At 37.5% G+C, this 26,496-nt stretch overlaps 1 protein-coding gene across 11 annotated transcripts in view; it reads left to right on the forward strand.

Moving 5' to 3' along the window:
- BNC2 (basonuclin 2) overlaps positions 1 to 26,496 on the forward strand; it is a 418,685-nt gene that overhangs the window by 123,243 nt on the left and 268,946 nt on the right. For 9 of the 11 annotated variants that reach the window (XM_032880536.1, XM_032880547.1, XM_032880535.1 and 6 more), the window contains exon 2: positions 8,096 to 8,296. The exons of 1 other annotated variant lie outside the window; for it this stretch is intronic. In XM_032880536.1, the coding sequence (XP_032736427.1) occupies positions 8,096 to 8,296 (201 nt within the window). Of the gene's footprint in view, positions 1 to 8,014; positions 8,297 to 26,496 lie in introns of those variants that run through there. One more of the 11 variants, XM_032880552.1, reaches the window with a different exon arrangement.

The raw sequence follows: 26,496 nt of genomic DNA on the forward strand, positions 1-26,496 counted from the left end.
CTGAGCTGAAATCAAGTCAACTGCTTAACTGACTGAGCTACCCAGGTGCCCTGGGATTTCACTTTTTAAGTTTGTCTTCTAGGTTTGTGAATTTCATATACGGGGGTACCGTCAATAAAGTTGTTTTCTTCTACGACAACTCTGAAAACCTTATTGGATTTCCTGGGTGTCTCTGAGTCTCAATCTTCCTTCCTGACAGTAATTTCAATTATTACTATGACATCTTTAGTGGGGCTGCAAGTTTCCTGGTCCACAAATTGTAGAAGGAAGTAAATAAAGAAATTAATACTATCTTTACAATCCTTGCAACTTTTCTTGATCATATAGAAGTAATTCTCCACTGGATGCTCTCCAGCCTGTTTTTCAATACTCATTTAAGGAAATACATCATTGGCTCTTTTCCTCCAGAAGATTTTCTCATAAAATGTTGACTTCAGGTTATGGTAGCAAGAAGCCATTGTCAGTGTTTGACCCGAAAGAAGACACAAAGTCACTTCGTTTTATTTATTTATTTAGTTATTTAAAGCCCAAACAGAGTAGGTAAAATGTTTGATCTTTTGGAGATTTAAGATTCATGCTGACATCAGATGCTTTTGCATCTGCAAATGTCTTGATTCTAAGTATTCATCATTTCCCTAATATTTTATAAACTACCTCGTCTACCATACCCTACCCAAATCTTTTAATTTTTAAATTTTTCATAGGACATCAAGGGATTATGGCATTTTGGTATATCCTTGATGTGTTTTTCTGAAACTGAGCCCCTGATTATGCTGTCAGCAAATGCTATATCACATTGGTTGTTTTAGTTGGTACAGAGACAAGTGTCAACCATAGCAGATTCTTCCTTTTGCAATAGTACAAAAAAAAAAAAAAAGATGAAGGTTTTAGATAATTATTTGCTTAAGGGTGATGTCTGTGCCACTGTTTAAAGTGATTTAAATTGGTGTCATATTCAAATTTTATTTTAGAAGTGTCTTTTCCTCTTTGGGTCTGAGGTCACATAATGATATTTTCAGTGCAGGAGCTTTCTCCTTCAGTGTAAGTGATCAGTTTTTTGTTTTTTGTTTTATTTGGGGGTATAGCACTCATTACTATTTTTTGTCCTATGCTCTGATGTGATTGGTATTCCTGCGAGTAAACATCAGAGCATTTAGCAACCACAGTGCTTTGTCCAAAAACAACCAAAAACCAAAAGCATGCCTGCATGTCTTATTTACAATGTGGACCATGATCTTGTCCCCTGGAATCTCCAGGCTATTCTGGCTGAGGTTTCTATATGTTGAAATGCCCAACCCAGGCTGCCAGAGCCATCTGGAGAAGGTATAGCTGTAAACACGAAAGAACATGTAAAATGTTAAAGCAGAATCTCATAGAGGAGAGAGAGATTGAGACTGGCAATCAGAGATGACAACACATTTTTTTCTTCCTTCACCTAAATCTGTAAAGATCCTTAACTGCATTTTGGAACTAGTTAATCTACGAACTGTTAACCGAAACTTATGTCTTGAGTTTTTAAGAGCATAAGCAATAGAACAGATATCTCCAAAGAGGAGAATTTATAGCATGTATAAGCAGACACTAGGTTAGATTCAGTAGTTGGTGTGTATGCATCATCTTTTTAATCTGGATTCAAGGCTGCTTCATTCAGGTTTGGCTAGACCATCGAATAAATTGAAATATGAATGAAAACTGTTAGAAAAGTTTTCCAGTTGTAAGATTTAAATACCAGCTCCTAGGTTGCTCATTCGGTTAGGTGTCTGGCTCTTGGTTTTGGCTCCGGTTGTGATCTAAGGTGCCTGGGATCCATGCTCAGCAGGGAATCAACTTATCCCTCTCCCTACCCCTCTGTCCCAGGTGCTCTTGTGCTCTTGCTCTCTCTCAAATAAATAAATAAATCTTAAAAAAGAAAAAAAAAGATTTAAATACCAGGATCTAACTAGCATATTCCAGAAGTTTTCTTAATAATCACTGGGTTATACTGCTGTAGAACACTAGGCTAGTAATGGAAGGAAAGTGGGAATGCGTGGAGAATGCAGAGATGTAGGTATAAATGATAGGTGAATCCTAATTGTGAAGATGGACACCTTAATCTATAGAGATGTGTTCATATTAGAACTTTACCTTAAGAATTACCCTTTAGGGACGCCTGGGTGGCTCAGTTGGTTAAGCAGCTGCCTTCAGCTCAGGTCATGATCCCAGCGTCCTGGGATCGAGTCCCACATCGGGCTCCTTGCTTGGCGGGGAGCCTGCTTCTCTCTCTGCCTCTGCCTGCCATTCTGTCTGCCTGTGCTCGCTCTCTTTCCCTCTCTCTCTGACAAATAAATAAAAAAATCTTAAAAAAAAAAAAAAAGAATTACTCTTTAATTTCTCCTCCTTCCTTTCCCCCAACATGTAGGCACAGTAGGGTAATATTTCATCTTTTTGTGTCACTTTTTTTGGGGGGGGTGAACTTTTCACTGTCATCCCATCAATTTACATATGTGACTCAAGGGAAAAGAGGCAGCTTAGATTATGATACAATTATTCACAAAGGGAAAACCTCAGTTGAAATTATTGTTTTTACTTTTTCTCTATCCTTTTTAGTGAGTCAAAAAATTCATCCCTTAACTTCACACAGAAAATGAAACTTTACACAATAAAGTAGGGATGGCAGGTTTCACAAGGGAAAAAGGTTGCTGTCAACTTTTTTCCTTAGGAATATGGAAATTTGGGTGGATTATCTGTTCAGAGGAGGTTTCCTTTATTAATTCTTTTTCCTTTTTTCACTTAAGACATCTGTTAACATTTCACACAGCCCAACAGATGTTGCAAAGCAAGTCCCATACTTTGTTCTCAAGAAAAATGACATTTCCTCAATTGGTTCCCCCCACCTCTGTGACTGGGCCCAGGCTGCTGCTTCTGCATAATTTGCATATATTAAGTTATATTCCTTAATGCCATATGAATTTGTAGCTTCAGCATTATTTTTATATGGTAAAGTCTGTTTTGATCAGAAAGTAGTTTACATGTTACTTTACAGTTAAGAGAGGCCATACAAAACATTAAAAAAAAAAATCTCCTTTGAGAATGACAACCTAATTCCACATATAGGATTGGATAGCCTGTTATTAAAAATTTTTTTCTGTAAAGTGAATGAGTTACAAAAGCTTGAGTTGTTTTGCCATAAGGAAGTGCTGATTGTCATGCGATGTGGAGCGTCATTTTTATTATTTTGGCAAGAACAGGGACAGTTTTGTCTTGACAAGCCATTAGATGAATACCAGCATGTGTCACATGAAAAACCACTGATCTTTAACCCAGCTCTGTACTTAACCAAGCCTTGAAAATGAATAGTGAATAAAAGAAGAGCAAAGGCCAGTTTACTGTCATTACAGATTACAGAATCTGTTAACAGCTGCTGAACTGAACCCAGGGAATTACAGGTATTGTTCTGTGAACCAGCAGAAGTCCTAGAGATGCTTGTTATACTGTGTATATAAATTATATGTTTATTTGATATTTGCTTAGGATTTACATTGTTGGAAACATAACCAGAAGAAATGAAAATCCTTGACTACTTTCTCAGTGTTCTAACTACATCCCTGCATCACAAAACCATATATATATATACATAGAATTATTTCCAGTGAGGTTGCCCTGCCCCTTGTTATGGAACTTACTTTAAGAAAGCAATGTGTTTTTAAAGAACTTACCAGTAAGTATTAAGAGGAAAAGAAAAAGCATGCAATATCCCACCACCAAACCCCCCCACCCCACAAACATACACACAAAACAAAATCCTTTGTTCATTTATTCCTGTAAGTATTCATTGTGGCTGATATTTACACTAACTTGTGATTTTTTTTTTTTAATGGAGGGAAAACTTAAATCTACCTCAATACCAAAATATTGAAAAGATCAGTAACATTTTAAACAGTCAGTTGTGGGAATTATTGCTTACAGAGCTAACAAGAAAGAACACACTTTCTTACTCTGCTGGTGGAATTGCATTGTGCCTCCCTATAGTCTTGTTATCCCATACTAACTGAAATGCAAATTCTTTGCAACTAATTGGATCTCATTGAGGGTACAGGCACAGTATGTAGTTATATGCAAAAAGGTTTTAAAAAATACAATTTCTCTATAATTACAACTTTTAATTACTATCTAAAACATTGGCATCTATAGTATAGGTTTAGAATATATATATGTGTATTTATATATATATATATGTATCTAACTTTTTACAGATTACTCAAAAACATGAGCTATGAAATGCTTAATAAGGTACCAGCTTGAAAATTAGAGGAAAATGTTTATCTACAACAATCTATAAATTGAATTCTAATAAAGTCCTGTGAAAATAAGGACTTTTGTTTTGAAGTTTAGGATTTAGTGTCTTAGAGCCAGTATACTGAAGTCATGTTAGTAGTGTAATCCTTTTCTTGGAACATTTTAAATCATAAACATCAGGAATCCCTTCCAAAAATTATTATCTTTTGTTTTCTTTCTGACAGTTGTCCAGTCTGTTTTAACATTGTAAACTGCACTGTTTCTTACTTTTTCTGAGTGTGTATCTGCTATGTATTGTTGTGAGGTGGAGGTATTCACATTCCCATAATGTCTTTAATAATGTGCTTGCCATTTGGACCTAATTGGTGTATTCTCAAATTCCACAGTCCATCTCTCACAATCAGTAAATGTGGGAAAGCCAGCACATAGCCTTTAGTATTTGTAGTTCTTTAACCTGAAATACTTGGAATCAGGACAGTACAAAGCGATTACTATGATGCCTACCCCCCCACCCCCAACCTTAAATAACTCTAATCCAAATGATTCCAGACAACTCTTCCATAATCTACAGATTATATAGCCACTGGACAAACTTAGAAGTTCTTTTTGTGCCTTGTAGGTTTATTTTTTGTAACCTGTGCCTTTCTTGCTAGATAGAAAATTAGCCCAAGATCAAAGACTCTACATGCTGGCAGTGAGTGGCAAGTTCAGATCATGTATTTTGGGGACTTCTAGAGGAGTCTAATTTGTAATTTCAAAACTTGATTTAATAATGACTATTCTAGATTTAAAATCCACAAAGCACACCCTGTGTATATGCTTGAGGTTTTGTTTTAGTTTACTGATTCATTTATTGTTAAGACTTTAGGTTAACCGTTATCTCTTAGAAAACTCGTTCTCTTCGTACACTAGTCTTACAAACCAGTTAAAATTTTGTTTTGTGCAATCCATTTAGCAAGTGCTGTACTGTATGATAGGTTTGTTTTGAAAAATTTTAAACCTTGGAAAGATATCCTGGTGCCTTTGAGATGTGTACCTTGGCACTCATACACGGGTCCTAGTTACCTTGCAGACCTGTTTCATCTAGAGCAACCTCAAGCCTTGAGATCTCAAAGAGCTCAGTTTGCCTATGCTGGGTAGCATTTTGTCAGAAGACTGCTGGCTGGGCAGACCAGATTTGGATGTATTAGCTAGTCAGCCTAATAACCCTGTACAGACTGTATTGATTTTCTAGGAGAGAGTTTATGAACTAAATAAACTTGGGGTTGGTGTCTTAATAAACTGCTTCTCTCAGTCTGTCACATTTAGTTACGGAGCTGTGCAGTTTAGGGGGAAAAAAGGCTAATTCTGTTACAGATTGTTCACAGCAGGGTCTCCAAATTAGCCCTTTGTTTTGTAATGCCACCTTGCTTGGGCTCGCTTTGAGCACATTTCTCAGTTTTGCCCTAATGAGTTGCAACACTGATAATGTGGCTGATGATCTTTCATTGATTTCACTATCACTTGCTTGTCTGGTAATTGATCCGTTGCTGAGCCTCTAGTTAATTATATCGGCTTTGACATGGCCTGGTCCATGGGGAATTTCAAGTCTTGCAGAATAACAGTTTTAATAAAAGAGTCTATTACTGCAGGTGCTTGCTGCTGCATGCCAGTTGATTTTTGTGTTGTGTGTGTGTGTGTGTGTCTGTGTGTATGGTTGGGGTGGGGTTGGGGGGATGATACCTGGCAAAGAAGAGGACTACCAGACTGAAAGAAAGAAGGGGTGGGGGCTAGAAGAAGAGAAAGAGGGAGTGAAGGAGAGAGGAAGGAAGGAGGGGGAGTATGAGGGGGAGAGCGGGAGAGCAAGAGGCAGGCGAGAGAGAACACGCAGGCAAAGCGATACAACAGAGCCTGAGAGGAGCGAGGAGGAAGCTTGCTATTGACAGTGTCCTTAAGCCTCCCACAAATAACAGCCATTAGTGGGAAGGTCAGGAGCTGAGCAGGCAGCTTGACTGAGGCACTGAGTGCCACTTCAGAAATCAAGAGGCTAGCAAATTTTAGAGGGAGTTTAAGTGGGTAATAGCTAGCTGTAAAGGTACAGTCACTGTTGACAATTGACTCATAGGGGCTTTTCCTGCCCTCCCCCTTCAAGAATATTTTTATTGACCACAGGTGGACTTCATATATTTTAAGGCAACAATTCTTTGGGTTCTTGTTTGTTTCTTCTCAGATATTGAATTTGCTGCTTTTGAGACTTTTTTGTGCTTAATGGTGGTGAACCGGAGGGAAGTTTAACAGAAAAGCTTTCAGGAGATGTCGGTTCTAGAGGGGAAGGCACATTTGTGTCAACATAGTGTACGTTTTCTCATCTTTTCTCATTGTCCACTAATGACACAGAGCTGCCATTGAAGCTCTTTTCTGTTTCTTTTGTTGTTTCAGAGAGTAAGGTTTATTGTTATTCTTGAGTTAAGAAGGAGCAAGGAGAGTGGTACATTTGTCCTCAATATTTGTAGGTGGTTGAAGATTAATGTTCCTTACATTTTAAGTTTAGGAAGGATGGCTTTTTCCTGCTGACTACTTTTATGAGATGACATGAATTTAGCTTTCCATTTTGAAGTTACTGTTTATGTACAGTGCATTTTGTTCAGTTCTGCTTTTCCATAAATAAGGTTGATAAACACTATCTAATAAATAGATGTTTTGTTTTAAAACTGGTTTAATTAAAAATACAGCATGCTATCTGGGTTCTATTTCATCAGGCATGAAAATGTTATAGAATTTTCCATAGAGATCTCAAATGAAAAATGGAATTTTTATATTCATTACTTTTTTCCCTGAAATGGGACAGGCTTTTTTTCTTTCATCTTTTTCTTTTTTATGATTTGAAAGGGTATTGTAGATGCTTCATCCAGGAACTTTAACAAAGGATTTTTTTCTATTTGTGAGCTTTAAGAAAAGGTACACTTTTTTCCTTGCCATTCAGTTTCTTATTACTTAACCTCCAATTTAATAATTAATGACCAGAGGAACTGGATGTTAAATACTATGTATTTATTTTGCAAATGTTTATTGTGTATCTTCTATGTTCAAAAAACTGCTAGGTTTATTTATTTACTTTTCAGAGTGGAAGGTCAAGTTTCTATGTACATTATTTTCTCTAGGAGTTTATATGTGGTTATAAATAGCCCAGCGCATACTATATGACTTTTAGGAGCTAACATTTAGCCAACGACTGAGCCAACTTAACATTCTCTTAGAGCTGAATATTTTTCTTTCTTCCAGTGTAATTAGAAAAAAAAAATGTTTAAGCAGAGTAGTTTACAAATGTTAAAGACTGATGTCAGATATTGCATGTTATACCCGAAAGCATTGTTGGGAAGATTTCCCTGGGAAGGGCCTCAGCTTCTCCTCACCCCATGTGCCGTCTGTGATCACGGTGCTGCTTGGAGTGTGCATAAGTGTGTCTATCTGTGTGTTTGGAGAGGGGTTAGTGCAGGGTGTCATTTGGTGCCTGACAGTGGAACAGTGCAGTTGACTCTTAGCTCTGCTATCCAATGACATGCAGTGGCTGAGAGTTTGAAGCTGATGGTTGGGTCTCCGGTGCTGCCTGCACACCTGACAGGCAGCTGTTAAACCGAGCAAAGGCAAGCTCGGGGAGTCACAATCTATGCATAAATGATAGGGGTATCTGTGCAGAAGGTGCGAAAGAAGCTCTGACCCCCTCCCTCCCCCAAATCTCCCCCTTCCCAAATGAAATGCACAGTTCAGCCAGCTTCTTAACTACACTACACTCCTGCTACTGGCTGCCAAGAGGCTCAAAAAATCCACCTTCACTTTTCAGTCAGAAGAGGCAGAAGTGGATGTGAGAGAAAGAGAGACACAGAGAGACAGAGAGCCAAAGAGGGCAAGAGACTTGACTTTAAGAGACTCCTGTACTGACAACTCCATGCAGTTCGGAACCAGAACGACTACAGCTGAACCAGGGTTCATGGGGACATGGCAAAACGCTGACACTAACCTCTTATTCAGAATGTCCCAACAGGTAAGTTTCTTTCTTTCTTTCCTTTTTTTTTTTTTTAAAGAAAACTTGAATTGTTATATAGACTTCTGTTTCTGTTATTTTTCTTTCTAACATTTTAAAAAATTTGGTCACTTCATCGTTAGGCTCTGTTTTGTCCTAACTGTGGTGTTGGAATGTGCAGGGTTACTTACTTCATGGTTTCCCTGAGGGCTCCTTAAAAGAAAAAGGGGAAAGGATACTGAAGTAAAAGAAAGCAAAGGCATTCGTTGCAAAGTTTCACAGGATAGCCTGGGTCAGGGGAGGACTTTATTTCTTGGTTTTCTGTTTAAAATTAAAAAGGAAAACAAAAGCCACCGTCCAAAAAAATGTATCGTTCTGTCTGTGCTGATCACTTCGTCGAAGTGTCTGCTATCGCAGAGTAGGTTCTCCAACCTAGCAGCCATAAAACGTAGGGGCCCCTCTGCACAGCCCCGCCGACTCCACGGGGCTGGAAGCAGCTCGACTCCTACCTGCGGAGAGGAGGCCGTGCAGGAATCGCTGCCAGCGCCGAGGGTCGCGGCGGCGGCGGCGGCGGCGGCGGCGGCGGCGTGCGTGGCGGGCCGTGCCGGCGGGTCCCAGTTCCTCCGCACCGGCCCCGGCTGCCTGCCCGCCCGCCCGGCCGCCCACCCACCTCCGCGCTCGCCCCTGCGCTCCCCGCCGGCGCCGGCTGGGCTCCCGCACATTCGCCAGCCCGAGCGCCGGGCCGCCCGCCTGCTCGCCCGCTGGCCAGCGCACTCACACTCGGGCGCAGCGGCGGCGTCCTCCCCAGTCCTCCCCAAAGCCGCTGCTCCGTCCGGGCCGCGCTGCGGGCGGCTGGGTGTGCTGGCTCTGCCGGGAGAGCCGACGTGTTAGTGCGCGGCCGGCGGCAACTGATAATTAATCACGGGAGCCGGCGGCTCGTACCACGCGCTTGGTGATACGCGCCCTGCACGCCGGGCTCCTCTTGCACAATTGCTGGCTCTGCGGCTCCGAGGGGGAGCGAGGGTGAGAGGAAGCGAAGGGAAACAACCCAGAAACTTTCATCTTGGACTGTGCTCAAGCGAGGGAGGGAAGTTCCCTGGTGCCTCCCTCCTAGACACGTCTTGCTGTTCAAAAGCCTACACCAAACCCACACAAAGCAAGAGTTAGCGTGATAGTATCATCCACACAGCACGAAAGTATTACTGGCAAATACAGTTGGATTTTAAGTGGATGGTAGTTGTTAAGAAATTGGTGCTGTTCCACTCATTGAAAAAAATATTGCAATTGACTTCTTTTTCTAAAACCTGTTTTGCTTGTAAGAGTTCATGAGCATTAAATACTTCATTGAGTTAATTAGATTTTTTTAAAGTATTGGTAATGAAAGGAGGAAAGATTTGGTAGTCTGTAAACTACCAGAAGTTTAGAGGTACGTCTGCAGAAGCCGGTGCACAGAGCCAGGGTTTTGTAGCATTTAGCTAGTGAACAGTTTTATCACGCCGTTCTAGATAGGATAAATGCATTTGAATAAGGTGTATTTTGACATATCCTGTAGAGGGACCCTGATTACTGCTGATACAGTAAGCTGGGATTTAAACGCAATCAACATAAACCCAATAAGCAACTCTTTATGAGCTATTTCCCATTCTTGCAAGTTAAAAAGTTCATTCCCTCCCAGAGATACTCCTTGTCACTGTAGAGTGCCAATTTGAGAGGTGTGTTTCTGAGGCACATCCCTGCCTGGGTGGCTCTCTCTCCGTGCTTGTAACACAGAGTGTGTTTTCACTCACTGTAGGGCCATGCAACTTGTGCCGCACTTTAAAAATTGGATGTCACATTTAGGGTTTTCCTTGAGTTAGGGAAGGTCAGGTGTGTGTGAGTGTGTATGTGTGTATGTGAAGGGAAGATTGCTTTAGGTCTCCCTCTAGCTAGAAAAGAGTTAATAAAACCAGATAGAGATAATGATCAATTGATAAATGGCTATTGAACCACATAGATGGTGTTAGATTGCTTCTTTGGCACTAGCCCATTTCCAAGTAGATTTGAATCTAAGGAGACTTTAAGTCATGGAAAACATTTTAGCTAAAAAACAAATAAAAGTAAATGATATAAATGATTGATCAGAATTAGGAAAATAATTTGAAGTCACTCAGAGAGAAAAACTCGTACAACTAAGCTAATATGATATCTTTGATCCAGTTGTTTGACTTCGTGGATATATAAAGATCTATTTTGTCTCTACCTGTGTGCATGCATGTGTCTTAGAATCAGTCGACTATATGAAAAGAGTAGATACACAAGGAGGTAATTTATGCATAACGGATGCTACATAAAACTACGTAGTATTATGCCAGTTACTAAACAGAGTAGTAAAATGGAGAAAATCACAATTTTAAAACGTGTTGTAATTTAATTGTATATATATATTTTTTAGTTTTTGGTTTTAATGGAGTTAGTCCCTCCCCTCCCCCCTTTTTTTCTGTTGTGGTTACTATATGTTTACCTCCTGTGCATTTTTGGAAAACATGTAAGGAGTGTATGAGTGTATTTTTTTTTCTTCTTCAGGATGATATTTTAGTTTGTATAAATATTATGTAAACAAATTCAGACTGTGTAAATCTAAAAATATATGTGCTGTACACGTTATTAAAATATGTTTATTTTCTTTACCTATAGTTCATCAGCAATGTTGATTCAGGGAGTGTGTATGTGTGTGTGTGTGTGTGTGCTTGTGTGCTTGTGCACTCAGGAAAGACACTTTTCTTGAAATGATTTTCTTGAAGCCAACAGTTTCAAGGAATACTAGTTTCTATATACACATTGAAGCCAGCTTTTGTTTTACTACAGGTAAAAGTTTGTCCAGTTTAATCAGATATGCAGAATTCTGTATGAAGAGGTTTTTCTGTGTTATGATAATTTTAATTTCTAAGAAAAAATTGATTTAACACTTGAATAGAATTGATTGGATCTATTTTCTTATTTCAAAGTTTTCTATAATAATATAAACACTCTTAAGTTTTACCAGATCATTTCTTTAAATATTAGAAAAGACTGACTAGCAGGTTTCAAACTGAGTTACAGGGAATTAACCACCAGTATTATTTAAGTACAGCAAAACTTGTAGAAATAGCTCATGAATACTGAAATTTAATAATCTAGATTTGTGTCTTCTACAGGTAAATTAAGCAGTAGGGATATAAAACTCTTTGTCTTTTGTATGAGCAAAGTTCGATCTGCTTATATGTAAGTCTGTCAGTCTATCTAACACTAACAAAAAGACATCACAAACTGAAGCCAATTTAGATTTGATAGAATTAAGTATGTATCCCTTACATTCAAGATATGATAATTTTACTACATTTTCCTGCCTTTCTACAACTTTCCCATGTTTAAGATTTTTCAAAAAGGGTAGTTTTTTTTTCATCAGACAAATATTTGATAACCTTAAAGGGCATGACTCTTGACTTCTGTAAAGGAAGTTCTTTTTTGAGTTACTTTGATCAGTGACAGGTCGAGAATGACCAGAAACCCTTTGCTCATCTTCTGTGTTAATCTCCTAGAGTCTAGAACATTATTTTGCCCATTTTAACCTCATTAAGCATTGTTAAAAGCAGAAAATAAGGCCTGCTTTGGGAAGCTTTTTTTCTTTTTTCTTAATCAGGTTTTAAAAGGTGATTTTTCTATTTTTGCAAATATTTTGTGCATTTGAGAGAATCTCAAATAAAATTCTTTGTAGCTACTTCAAGGGATGCAATAGTCTAATATATTTTGAAATCCTTTCACACATGAAACCGTAACAGGGAAATGGCTTCAGCCCATGTTTTACACATTATTAGAGACATTTACCTTTTATTATTGGTGAGGTATATTTAACCTGTTTCAAATAAAATGTAGATCGCTTAATAAGGTCTCTTTTCAGACACAAGTGAAATACTAAGTTAGAATTATAAATGACTCTGTGCATCATTATGTAGTAATTTAGGATTCACCCAATGATGTAACAAAATTAACAACATAATTTCATTGTGAAACTGTGTTTTATTAAAGAACAACTGTCTGACATTCTCTTACAGTTGCTTTATTTAACTTCATGCAAATATTATTAGTAGTGACATTTTTCTATTGTGCATTAGATTCTCTCATTAGCATGATGTGTTAGTTATCACCAGAGAAATCATTTCTTAGGTAGGTGAGGGGCAAACCAAGAAAGCTAAAAATTAAATCAACGATTTACATTAATACTAGAGCGTCTGCTCACCAGAGATATGACAGAGTAAAGCAAACTTTCTAATATAAAATCTAGCACATTTCAGAGAAATGATAAATAAAATATATTGTAAGAAATAAATAATAACATTGCTGGAATCCATTTAAAAGCATGTTTGATATGAATTTTTCTCCCAGTACTCTTTTAGTTCTTTCTATTCATATAGGCAAACACAGTTTCAGTTTTTGGAATCTATATTTTAAAGTGGAAATGGTGGTTTTGTCTGATTTCCTACCTCCCCCCCCAAATAATTTAAATGTTTATTCACTAAAGTTTAAAAGGCACATATAGTTTTTCTTTTAAGTCAGATGCCTAATTGCATATTGTGGTTTGATTCTTCTTTATTGTTTGTACATTTTTATTCTAAACTCTATCCCACTCATGTAGACATCCCTTTTAACATGGGATGTATATTCTTATTTAATCAGAGCCCAGAGTAAAGCAGTTGCTAGTTAATGGTCTTTGAAAATGACTTTCATTGCCAGGCATCATCCATCCCTAGGTTTCTGCACTTTTCCCTCCCTTTTTACTCCCCTTCTTACAGTTGGTGTGTTTTGGTAATCATGTCTTAAATTGACCAAACTTATGGTCTTAATGTGAAAATATTTATATTAGGAAGCATGTAATTTCAGCCTGTTGAATTACTAGGCTGCTACCTCCAATTTAAGTTCCCTTCTCTAATTTGAATGATAATATGTTTTATTTTGAAGTTTAACTATAGACATATATCCAGATGTAATTCTTAACATCCATTGTGATGGTGCAGCACTAAAATAGGAATATTTGGGTAATTGTTAAAATACAGATTGTAGTAGAGACAGGTGCTTGTGTGTTGGCATGTACTTTGTAAGTCTGTGGTTAGCAGGCAGGCTTTACTTAACAGGTACTGTCTGATTTGTAATGCAGTGGGACAGTAGTGAGGTCCTGTACATGGCATTTATGTACATATTAATGCAAGGGAAGCATGCACAAACATTTTCTCAGATGTGTATGTGGTATATGTTAAAAACCTGTACACAGATTTCAAGTTTATTTTCGACACAATGCACTAAGTGAATTTGAACATAGTAGGTGATCGTTTTGAAATTGTTTTTCTCTTATTTCTGTCAGCTGCAAACTGGTCCTCTGTGTGTAATTGTCAAAGTCTGGTGCTAAGGTGAGTCAAGTAACCACAGTTGAAAAATAAATCCCTAAAGGTGCAGATACCTTATCTATAATTGTAGGTATTTTTTATAATTATATTTATGACTATATCTTAACGTTCAGTGATAAATCCAATTATTCATGCATGGCTTTATGGAAATCTGATTAATGTAGTGACAGCACAGATTTGGGCTACCCCAGCAGCACATCCTCCCACTCCTGTGTCAGGGTTAAGAGCCGCGGCAAATCCTCCCTAACTAATTAGATGCTGAGTAAGGCATCTCTGAGAAGTTGGGGCAAAAGTGAATGGGTCACAGCCAAAGCAGGATTGCAAGGACTCCAGTGATAGTGAAAGCATTCAAGTCTGCCAGGTCGTTGTGACACAGGGAGCTGATTCCAAAGGAACAGACCGTTACAGATAGGAAGCTGGCGTCATCCCCTTCCATGAAAAACAAAAATTCTAGTGCTTCTCCCTTCCTACCTTATGTGCATTACGCGTACTTAAAGTTACAGTGGGCATCCACCCATGTCCATCTGCAAAGGTTTTGAGAGGATTTTCCTTATAAACATGAATAGCTAATGACTGTAAAGCCGAAGAGGTATTTTCTCAACTTGGCCTCTTTTTTTAGAATAGATATATCAAAAGGAATTCAAGAAGAAACGAGGATTTGCTTTAGCTCGTGTCCATAATTTGAGTCCTAGTGTTTTAATCCATCTAAGAATTAACTCCTTTTTGTCCACAGAATATTGTCGGGGAACTTTGTGGTAGCAGGGAGAACAGAATGAACCGTGGGCTGACTTTTTCAGTGAGAAATTTTGTCTGGGACTCCCTGCTTGTTATTGTTCACAGAACATGGTTCCAAGACTTTCTCTCACGTGAGATCTGGAGCCTGGTTTGTTAATATGCATAGAATGAGTTCTTTACCACGTGAAAATCCTCTTGTACCTCTCTGTACTTTTCATGGTATGTTTTTGCCGCTACATAACCACCCTTCTCTAGGGCTTGGTCAGAAGATTGTTTGGGGATTGTAGGAGATGATTGATCTCGCCTCTGTCTGCCCAAGCTGATGCCATTTTTATGTCCCCCCAAAGCAGCTGGCTTCCACATTTTGCTTGGTGATCTTCATCTACTGAAGGATGGGGGAAAGGGGGGAGGAAGCGAGTCGAAGACCCTTTCAAGGAACTTTGACATCTATTTTTAAGCTTTCGAGAAATAAAGGAAAAGAGGCATAATTCAGGAATAACAGCCTTCGTATCCGGACATATAAGCAAAACACTGTGTGGAAGAGGGGACTTTTTTTATAAGGTAAACTAATAAACAGGCAAGAAGAATAAGTTGGATAAAACATGCTGAGCAACTCAAGCTCTAAGAAAGTTTTAATATGCAGATGACATCCCAGAAAATGTTGCCTGGAACTGTGACACCCAGCGAACTATATCTCACTGAGCATGACCTATACTGCTTTCTCTCTCCCTGGGTTTAAAAGAAAGTTTAGAAAACAGGAAAAAATTGAAGTGTTGATTCTTTTTCAATTTCTGCGTTCTCTGTAGGAAGCCCAGCAACTTTCATCGTACACATTCCAACCCTAAGGTGAAAAATTTATTTTATGCCTGGAGTTCATTTGGATGAGGACTGGGTGCAGTGTCATTCTGTTCAAACACTCCGTTGTAGCATTTCATGCCACAGAGTCAGAGATGAGAAGAGACAAAGCGATCATTTCTTCATCACAAGAGTCTTCCTTAATGGAAATGCTTGTGGAACAACAATGTATTACTCAAACTGGCTAGCTTAGGAATCAGATTCTCAGCTTATTAATCATCATTCCAATTAAAAAAAAAAGAATTGATCCTTTAACAGAGAAATAATATCCTTTTGTTTTTCTTTAATTAAGCCCATCAGTTTTTCATTTTTCCCTGTTAAGAAAATGAAAATAATCTTGAACAGTAGGAAGTTATTCTCTTGAGCATATCTGACATCTTATTTACTCAGTATTTTTGGACTGCAGTGTTGTTTTGCTACTGTCTTTAGGGTTTGTGTGTTGTTGAAGGGGAAGGGTTGATTTAAGTCTCATTTCTATTGGGTTGGCCGCAATTTACTTCATGACCTGAATACATGGTTAGTGTGTTCTTTTTTCCTATTTCCATTTCCCATAGACCTAATTTCTTTCTCAGTTTATTCTCCTTTCACCTCATCTCCCTTTTTATGAATTTCTCCTTACTTTCACTGGCTCTTTTTACCCTAATAGAAAGAATTGACATGCACCTGAAATGGAACAGTAACTGAATATGACTTTTTTGCCAATATGTCATTCTGGCAGAGGTAGGGAGAAGAGGTGCCACCCTCCGATCTGGTCCTCAGCGTGTGAGTGCTGACAGGAAGACTGTCCCGAGTTTTGCTTTGTAAGGGTTCTGTAAGTAAGGGCATGATAAAAACGTGTAACCAGGGGCCCAGGCTTATTGTTCAGAGGTGTTGAAAGGCAGCTCAATTTGATTTGCCTGTGTAAGAAACTACTTCACTGAAAAGAGATTTTGCTTTTCTGTTCTTCTTTTTTTTTTAAAGTTATTCTTGAATTTATCATTTTGTACAATTAGACTTGTATCTGTACAAGAGAGGATTTCCTTAGGAGGAGGAAGATATGTAAAGTTTTCCTTCAGTAGGTGGAAGGTATGACTCTTTGAGACAAACTGCAGTTAGTAAGAGTTAACTGAAACATTTAAAAAAGGGATTAAGATGATGGCAGGACTAATATTAATGGTTGACATTATGAAATTGAAATTAAAAACATGCAGTATACATAACAAGTGAGGAGGATTCACTACTGTTTTGTTTTTTAATAAATTATAGAATATAAAATTGTATTTAATAAAATATAGAATATATTCCCATCTATAGAATATATGGGAAAGACACAGCTTCCAGTATTATACCTGCTGTACTTTTGTGTGACTGTCATGAATTTTTCAGCTTTATTAAGGTGTTTTTAAGTGGATGTTTTTTCTCTAGACAGTTCTTCAGGACCCATATTTGATGATCAGGGAGCCTGAACTGGGGGGTTTGAAAAGAAAATTTTAGGATAATGAATATTTTACACACCGAAAATAATCACTTTCGGGTGACTTAACGTAATAACAAAACCAATATTAAAATGAGAACCTCTCTTAGCAGTCTTTTAATAATGTTTGGTTTTTCCTCTTTTAAAATTTAAGCAAGAAGGATTTCCTTGACTTAAATCATTAGGATGGCTATTTGGGGCACCTCATCAGGCATAGGTTAAAGAAAGCTACCCACTGCTGTGCCCTCCACCAGTGCTAGAGGGCAGTGGACATGACTGGGAGGATACTTGTGAGATATGGGAGAAAAATTATACACTGACCATATTCATGAAAGTGTCCCTTGAGTGAGAATGCCTGCAAACATTCTCTTTGTTGGACCTCATGTCAAAACCTAACTCAAGGCAGCTAAGTTATCTGCTGCTTTATCTAATATTGCTTTTCTTTTATTCTTTCTTTTTTTAGGTATAAAATTAGAGTACCAGAAAGAACCAAAATCAAGGCCTTCTCTAGACTTTGTGGAAAGACTTACTGTGTTGCTATGGAACATATTAAAAATTCATATTGTTGCATGGCCGTGTATTTATATGAGGTATATAGACATGCAGAAAGTGTACGCCTGTCCATTGGTTGGTTGTGGGAACTTGGTGATTTATTTCTAGGTCTGTTGAGAATTTGTTAATGGTTGCCTCAAATGCAGTGAGTGTATAGGTGGCTCCCTCTTATAAGAAATCTCCCATTTTAGGAAGTTCATTATAATGATTCCTTACACTTTGTAGCTTTTCTCTTCCTTGAGCGTAGCTTTCTGGTGAAGCTCAGTGTCATTCATTTGGAAGTAGCTTGACTGGATTCTTACTTTGTGAACTGACATTTTCAATCAGTGACAAACTATAGTTCTCCTCACAGAAGCTAAAACTAAGCTGGGATGGAGATACCAAGATAAGAGTCTTTGACTCAAACTTCAAATGTCTCATCATTTCCCTTCCATGCCACTTTTTTGTTATTATTGTTGTTGTTTTGTTCCTTGAGCAACTGAGGAAAGTGATCATGGAACTGAGTAAACCTTAAAATATGTTACCAATTCTATTATCTACTAAATAGAGCTCCTTGTGGGAAAGAATTTTTCCATTTTTCCTTTATTTTTGACATTTATCATAAATTAAGTGGGAGAGGGTAGAGTTAGAAGTCAACATCTGGGAGAGCTTGTTTCAGTAGCCAGCCTGGAAGCCCGAACCCTGGCTTCATACAGGTGAGACACGTTATGGGAATAAAGGCCTTACGCATTTAATGAACCCCGCCTGCCTGTCAGCTTGGTTTTTCATGCACCATTGTTGTTCAAATAAGAAAAAGAGAGTGTTCACAGCCTGTGGTGAGATTAGAGTAATGAAAATGAAGTGTTAATCTGTTGATAGCAAGCACATCTCATATCCTGCGTCCTGGGCCACATTCATGCGTGTATAATATATTCCAGGTTTTCTCATGGTCAGAGAAGCTTGGATGTTCATTATATTAAAAACACCCTTCTGGTAAAAGTGAGAAGTTGGTTATTTTAACTTGTGCAAACAGTTATTTTTAATAATTTCTCAGTAAACCAACTAGTCAAACCTGCCTTCTGAGTGTTCTAATAACCCTGTTCTTTTAGAAGCCAGTATTCCTGTACTTTTGGTCTTTTTTTTTTTTTTTTTCTAAACAAATGTGGAATGCTGACATGAGCCTCAACGTCAGCTTATTTTGAGATTTCTTTTATAGAAAGAAGAAAGGAGTTAAGTGAGCACAGTGCCTTAATCTCCATAGAATACAGGTTAAATAATATTAAACACTCATTATCTCATACTTTATTTTTCATATTAAAACTATGAAGTGCAAACAAAGTAACAAAATTAGGAGTCTTTTAGAACTGCCTTATGTATTTGCAGCTGCCTTGAGACCAGTTTAAAGCTTTCTTCATCATGGGTGGGAACTAACTGTGTTTTTTCATAAAATTCCCTTTCAAAAATGTTATAGCTGACCAGTCAATATGAATGTAATGAATTATACTTTACCTAGTATTCTTGTTTTAGTTTTTTGCCATCTTTTTATTTTGTTTTAGATTTTAGTATTTTCCTGGGTAGTCTCCATGCCCACAGTGGGACTTGAACTCATGATCCTGAGATCAAGAGTTGTATGCTGTACCGACTGAGCCAGTGAGGCACTCCTGTTTTTTGTCATTTTACGATTGAGAGGTTTTAATTTTTTTTTTCTAAAGCTAATATGTTTAACAAAGAGAATCAGTTTAGGGTTAGAGTATACCGAGATGTTTAAAAAAAAAAATAATGTGAATATTTGTGCTGTCCCATAGGATCATCTCTTTAAGAAGTACCTTAAGAGATGGTTTCAAAAGAAGTGTAAAAGGGGTGGGGAGCAGTATATTAATAACTGAGTTCCAGGTGTCTGCTTCTAATTGCTAAAATTTCAAGCATAATGGATATTAAGGAAAAATGCTTCCCAAAAGGAATTCTCATATTGTTGTTCAGATATCAGGTCTAACACTATATTTATGGAACTCATATGTACGGTATTTTCCGTTTTCTTATTTCAACTGGGAGTTAAGGAATATAGTGTGATCATTATGATTTTGAGAACTGCTTGCTTAAAGTTGTTCAATTTTTCAGAATCAAGAGAATTTGGGGATTAAAGTCCGATTGTGATGTATATTTAGCATGTATTCAAGGGTTATACTTTTTAAAGATGAAAATGGAAGAAGAATGCTGCTCTCTTAGGAAGGAAACACCTAACTTAAAAATAATCTTTCAAGAAAGTGGCGGGGGGCACCTGGGTGGTCAGTCATTAGGCGTCTGCCTTTGGCTCCAGTTATGATCCCAGGGTTCTAGGATTGAGCCCTGCATCAGGCTCCCTGCTCTGTGGGAAATCTGCTTCTCCCATTCCCACTCCCCATTCTCTCTCTTGCTCTCTCTCTCTCTCAAATAAATTAAAAAAAAAAAAAAAAAAGAAAGAAAGAAAGAAAGGGAAAAAAAAAAAGTGGGCCAATGAGGAAATATAATTTCAAAACACTGTACTGAAGTTCATATAAATTTGGCTCTTTTTATGAAGTTGTATTATGACTGTTCATAGCCTATTTAGTACATATCTGTACTGTCCAGTATATCAGAGATAGCCTGTTAGTATGGTTAAAGTGAAAAGGTACTTTTCTTTCCCCTGCTAAAATAGGGTGCTCCTGATTTGTAAAGTCCACTCACTAATAGATAGAAATACTGTGTTGCTGTGGTTGATTGGAAATTGCAAAGTATAAAAGATTTTTCTCTTTTACTTCATTTCAGTTAAGAAAAAGAGCAGATAGGAATGGATGGTGACTTTGTCATAAACATCTGCTTTTAGGTAATAATCATTTCTAAAGAAATATGCCATGACTTTGGAGGTCATGAACCTGCAATAATGTGTGTTTAGTTTAAATATGTAAATGTCATATTGTGGCATATATGTGGAACCAGTAAAGATGAGTATTTGCTCTAATATTCATGTATCCTCCTTGACTTTTTAGAAAATTTACCTTGAAGATATATTCCATTTTCTATTAGGGTCAGTTTTCACTTAAAGGATGTGCAGAAGTATTAACATGTGAAGGAACAAAATGGGTATGTAGATCTGGTCAATAGTTTGACATGAACATCTTTTCTGGGCTTCAGAGAAGAATGTGGTTGATTGAAAACCAGTGTAAATGTTTTGGATTTGCTTTTCAAAGTATTTTAATTATGAAAATGACTTTGCTTTGCTTTGCATTTATGTTTTGTTGAACAACTGTGTTATGAAATTCTACCCATTGTCTTACATTAAGCCCGTGAAATAAGTATTTTCAAATCTATTCCTAGATACCTTTCTCTTTTTTTTCCACAAACTCTACAAACTGTCTTTGGAGTAGTATAACATTTTAAAGAGCAAGAGTTACCTAAAAGGGCATGTGGAGGTAAGGTCAATTAAACAGGTGGAGTGAGTCTTGTGGGGTCTGTGGTCTGCTCAAGCCAGTTGTTACCAGGTAGGAAATTGGGAGGTCTCCTCCTCCTCTACCTCCCCCTCTTCCTCCTCCTCCTGATCCTCTTCCTCCTCTTTTCTTAATGAGAAGCCAGAAATCAAGGTTTTTTTAATGTGAAATCTCCTGATTTTTAAATCTTGGCAATCTTTTCAAATATTTTTTAAAGTGTGTGGTCCAAACAAAGCTCATCTGCGGGCTATATTCAGCCTACTGGCTGCCAGATAGAAACCTCTGTTTTAGATAATATTTTAATGGATGAAGATAATAGTTTCATTGCATGTGATCATTCATCTTGGGAATTCCCCGCTGGGATGAACCAAATTCTTCTTTTTTTTTTTTCACAGCTGAAAAAAGGGTTTGGTAAATATGTTTCTGGTGCTGATAGCTTTGATGTATAGCTTTTCTCCTTATGACCCACATATAAAGAAAAATGTGGGACCAGAACAAAAAAATGGCCAAAGTGTTTTAATAAAGGTAGGAAAAGTAAGAATTTTAGAATTAAAGAGAAAGAAAGGGAGATTTCTAAACTCTGAAAAGAATCCCGTGATTTGTGTCAGTCATTGATGTAGATGAAAAGCTGAATTCCACTATAAAAAGCTTTTCATCTCACCTTTAAGCAGTGATTCTTGGCCCTGAATCTTTGTGGGATTGCTATAATTTACCAGGCAATTGATTATGATGTCATGAGGAGGAGATGGACCACAAGGGGAAAACTTCCCCATCTTAATTCAGGCAAAGCCAATATTTTACACAAGCTTCAAGAAAACATCATTTATATTGTATAAGATGAAGTTTTCAGTGTCTATTTAAATTTTTTGAAGGGGTTCTTTAAAAGATATAATCTGTTCATAATTGAAATTCTCTAGGCAAATCAGATATCCACATTTTCAAGAGAACAGATAATTAATTGGTTTGAAATTCAAATTGAAGGTCATCCTGTTATTGATTTTCGTGGGAACAGGAAACAAGAACATCTTGTTAAAATGATCTGCCAGTGAGGCCTAGGTGTGCCTAGGTTCTGTCTAGGGCCTTGTTGAGCAGCATCACCGGACAGTATCAGAATGCCAATCAGAAGGGAGTCATTCCTGGTATAAACATAGTAAGTTGCTGGTTTGCTTCTCAAACTGTGGAGAAGAGCTGAGCTGGAGAAAAGACCAGAGATTAACAGTTTGTTTTATAATAAGTCAGGTATTTCAAATCAAGTGACTGGTGCAGCTTGTTACGAAGCATCTGTAAGTGTGTGGGAATGACGTTGGTATGCCATGTTCAAGTTCACCGTCAACACAGCTGTGACCTACCACTTTCACAAACCTTTCAACTGGGAATTAGATAAAAATATCTTTAATGCAAGGGGAGAGGAGCACTGAAGTGAAGAGGGTGGTGAAGAATAAAAGAAGAATATACTCCTTTAGATGCTATTAATTTTTACAAAATAACATTTGTGCTTTATATTGGATAGTTTTATTGTTCCATATACAGGTCTATTTTAAAGCAATCATTTCTCTCTCTGCTGTGTTTATACTTTGTGAGAACGGTATAATGTGAAGGTAACATGAACTAAGTGGGTGGCAAACATTATGCCTTTCCAAACTGAAATAAGTATTTTAATTTAAGCTGTGCTAAACAAGTTGGAAACTTAATGCAGCTTCTTTTTGTGGTTCAAAGTCAAATTCTTAAAAAAAGTGGGGGGGAGGGGCAACCAAGCCTTCCATTCTAAATACCCTGAAGCTGTTAATTCAGTTATTTCCAGGTTGACATAATTTTGTGTAGGCATGACAGTGGCATCAACCATCGACATTAAGCCTTAACATTCCACAGAACCATTTCAAGTTTATTATGAGCTTCAAAGCCTGCTCATCCCTAAGAGAATATCAAGTTTAAGCATGTCACTTTGCCATAGTCACAGTTAACTTTCTTAAATCAAAAAGTACCTTTCTTGAATCAAAAAGGCTGATTTTCTACAGGTGATCCTTGAAGAAATTTCTCAGTTCAGTACAGAGTCATTTTTCTGACCTACTGTTGCTGTCCTCTTGAATTCTGCCGATCCATCCCAGTAGCAGTGGTTGGAAACTATCCCGAATAAAGCAGGACTCATCACACTTTGTTTAAAGCTCTGCGATGATGTCAACATTCTTTTTCAGCTTTATTTCATGAGTTTGTCATTGATCCCGCTTTGCCAATTCACAGTTAGATTTTCATTGCAGTATTTAAAAATGTACCTGAGGAGGAAAATGATGCTGGTTTTTTTTCCTAATAGTTTTTTATAACATGGAAGGCTAATGCTCCGGGAAGGAGTTTGGAGCTGTTCAGCCTGATCCTCAGGGTACACTGCTTCTCTTCTTAGAGAAAGGAACTCCCCATTTCCTGAATGTGAAATGCCTACCCTTTTGGAGGCTCCTGGTCTTTGGTTCCTAACTCAGTTAATAAACCATCCCTGTCTATACCTTGCATCTCAGAGATAGAACTTGACGGACTAGTCAGCATTGCAAAGGTCACCCTAACGCTGTTGCCAGAATACCCTGCCCTTTGTTGCTCAGTGATGATAATGCTACTCTGGCAGTTAACTGGATGTATTAGATTGAGCTACTTTTCCAGAATACCAAATTATCTATTTATTTCATTTAAACACCTGATGGAATGCTCATTCACAAGCTGTCTCAGTGTGTTTTCAAAAGGGATCTTAACAATACTCAAAATACCAGTGCTTTGGCCACAGGATGGACAACACGCAGAGTGTGTACATGTTGTATGTTTTACTTCCATGAAAATACTTCTAAATTACACTCATTTTTTAGAGTTTTCTTATTGCTTGAAGTGAATAATTTTCCAGCAAATCTGAAAGTCCACGCTATCCCCAAAAGCTTCCTTATGTTAGTCTTCTGTTGGTAGGTAGGTCAGTACTTAAAATCACGTTATGAATTGATTTTAAGAAAAATGTAAAGTTTCATTTCCTTTCATGTTGTTTTCCATAAATAAATAAATAAAATGTGGAAATTACTTCAAATATAGCGCAAAAGTGGGTTTTCCTGTATTTTTATGTATGCAAATTTACCTCACAATTTACTTAAATATTATATCCAGAATGATAGAGGAATGATTAAAAAATGATCAAGCTAGTTGTTTGAGGCAGGGGGAACTACTCCTGAAGTAGTTTGTATTTGGCATGCTTATATTGATTTTTTGTGACACTGGTGCCATTTTGCAATAATGTCTAGTACACAGGTAGCATCTTTGCTTTATGTCTCATTTAAATAAAAATGAGTAAAGATTCAAGATGCTAAAGTGCTAGAGACTTCGCTAATTCTCTTCACTGAGGTCTGACTACTTCCCCACTTTGCCACTCATCCCTTCCCAGGTTTTGTTTGGTCCTAATCGGATTGGCTGAGCAATTGAGGCATTTAGAATTACTTCCTCTTTGGTTTCAAATGAGTAAGTGAAGACTCAGAGAAATCCCCTAAATTTACCTTTTAGTATCTTTGAATAGAACAGATTCTGTTCTGCCTTCCCTTTCATGCTTTCATTCAGTTGTTTCTTACTGAGCTTGATGAGCACATTTAAAGCAGAATATATTCCCTCTCTTTCTCCAAAATAATAGAATGAAATCAGTGTTCAATTAATTTTGTTGCAGTAATTCAACACTCAAAGGTAACTAAATGATTTAAAATAGGATGGTTGGCATTAAGCTCAGACGCTGCACAGTATTTGAAAACAAAATATGGTGACAGTTGTGTTGTAGGTTCTTTATGACTTAAAACGTTTGTTGAAAGGACTTTTCTTTTAGAGGTATGTTTATCTTAGAATAATAATCATTTCATGCTTTTTTTCCCCCTAGTTGACCCATTCTCCAGACCTTTAAAAAACTTTTTTAAGTGGATGTAAATTCCATTTTAATTAGGTCAGTGCAATCTAATACTGCAACTAGCCAGCAATGGAAGAAACATGCTGGAAGTTAATACAACCCAAATCAACCATAGCCAGATAATTCCCCTGATCTTAGTAACAGCCCCCTTCCCCACCTCTACAATTAAATGACCCTGTTGTTCTGGAGTTTCAACAAGACATTTAAGGTTCATTTAAAAAAATGATCATCCTTTACAGGATTCTTTGCTCTTGGATTTCTTTCTTTCTTTCCCTTGCCACACAGCTGTCACTGGTGTATGAGAAAGATTGGGGGGAGGGGAAGAGAAGGAAGCCCTGTTCAAATCGTGTCACGTAGCACTAATTCATCTGCTCTCATTAGAGGGAGCGAGGGACAGCAGTGATGGCCAAGAGCTGCACTCCACACATGACACGCGAACAGTTTGGGGAATAGAAAATTGCTTTCTCAGGAAGCCCAGCCAATTAAGGACTTGACCATATTGAATGTCAAGTGTTAATTTAGGTTTTTCTTCATTTTCCCAGTAGTAATGCGGGTCCTGTGATGAGCAAATACATGTCAAGTAAAAGTTGATTGCATGAAGGACCTGGGTATTATATGTCACTGACAAGTCACAAATGTACTGAAGTCTTTTAACCCCTTAGGTGAGTGAGGTGGGGGAGGGGAAAGGGGAGACCGGGATTAATGGTACCAATAATGATTAAGAATGGATAGTTTACTCGGGGATAGCTTGGATGGGACAGACAGCAATGGTAATTCATGCAAAAACCAGGGATAGGACAAATCCTACTCTCAGGGCATAGAGGCCCTTGAAATGCATACAGTATGATTCTTTCCCATTGAAAAGATACAGCCTAGGATATATATTCTGTCTCCTAAGATTTTATGAAGAGGGCCAGTAGTGTATTCTACGGTCTTGACCTGGGAAATTCCTTATTAATTATCTCCTCTGAAAGAAATAAAACACTCATTAAATAATGATACTATTATGGACATTTTAACTTGTTGGCTTAGTGCAGCTGTGAAAATTCTGGTTATTTTTACAATTTCAGTTTCTAATCAAGTATGCATTTAAAAAAATGACTGTGTAATGCTATGCCATAGAAAAGATGCTGAACATAAGATTGAAAGAATGTTTGTTTTCTGTCGTAAGTATCTCTGTTCGGGATGTTTAGCCAATAGAAACTGGTAGAAGGTCCATCATTGTCTTTCATTTCCTTTTGTGCCCAGTTGTAGGAGGGAAGAGATTCAAGCTTCAGTGAGTGAGGTAACTTCGCCTTTTTTTTAAACAAAATGTTGAACGTTGCCCATCATGTATAGCATCTCATTTCCATTCATCAGCATTTATTTACATATGAATGTCTCCAAAAGGAGAATGTCTGTTTCTGTTGCAGTTGTACAAGTTGCAAATAAACCCAACAGTTTGAAAGACTGCTTTTTATAGTTTGAACAGTCTTAACGTGAAACTCAGAACAGTTAGTCCAGTCATTTGTGTTCTTCGTATGTAGACCCACTTTCCCCCTTCATATCTTTGAAGAAGTGATTGTAATTAAAACACTTTTTTGAAACTTACTCTCTTCTGTTTATTTCCCCACTTTCAAGACACTTGCTTTTGTGTGTTGACAGACCTTGCACCTTAAAAACTTAAGTCTGGTAATGCTTTAATTTTGGCAACAAAAATATCAACAGAATCTTTTTCCCTCCCTCAGGTCAGAAACACTCTAATGATGGTATCATTATATTAAGAGTGAGCTAAATTTACATTAAGGGACAATTAGGCAACAATTCTAAGAATTTGATGTTTTAAAAAAAACAGATTTTTCTTAAGGAAGGAACGTTAGGGTAGGATGTACTATCAG

The sequence above is a fragment of the Lontra canadensis genome, unplaced genomic scaffold, assembly GCF_010015895.1.
Source record: "Lontra canadensis isolate GAN:19392208 unplaced genomic scaffold, GSC_riverotter_1.0 scaffold70, whole genome shotgun sequence".
Taxonomy (NCBI): Eukaryota; Metazoa; Chordata; class Mammalia; order Carnivora; family Mustelidae; genus Lontra; species Lontra canadensis.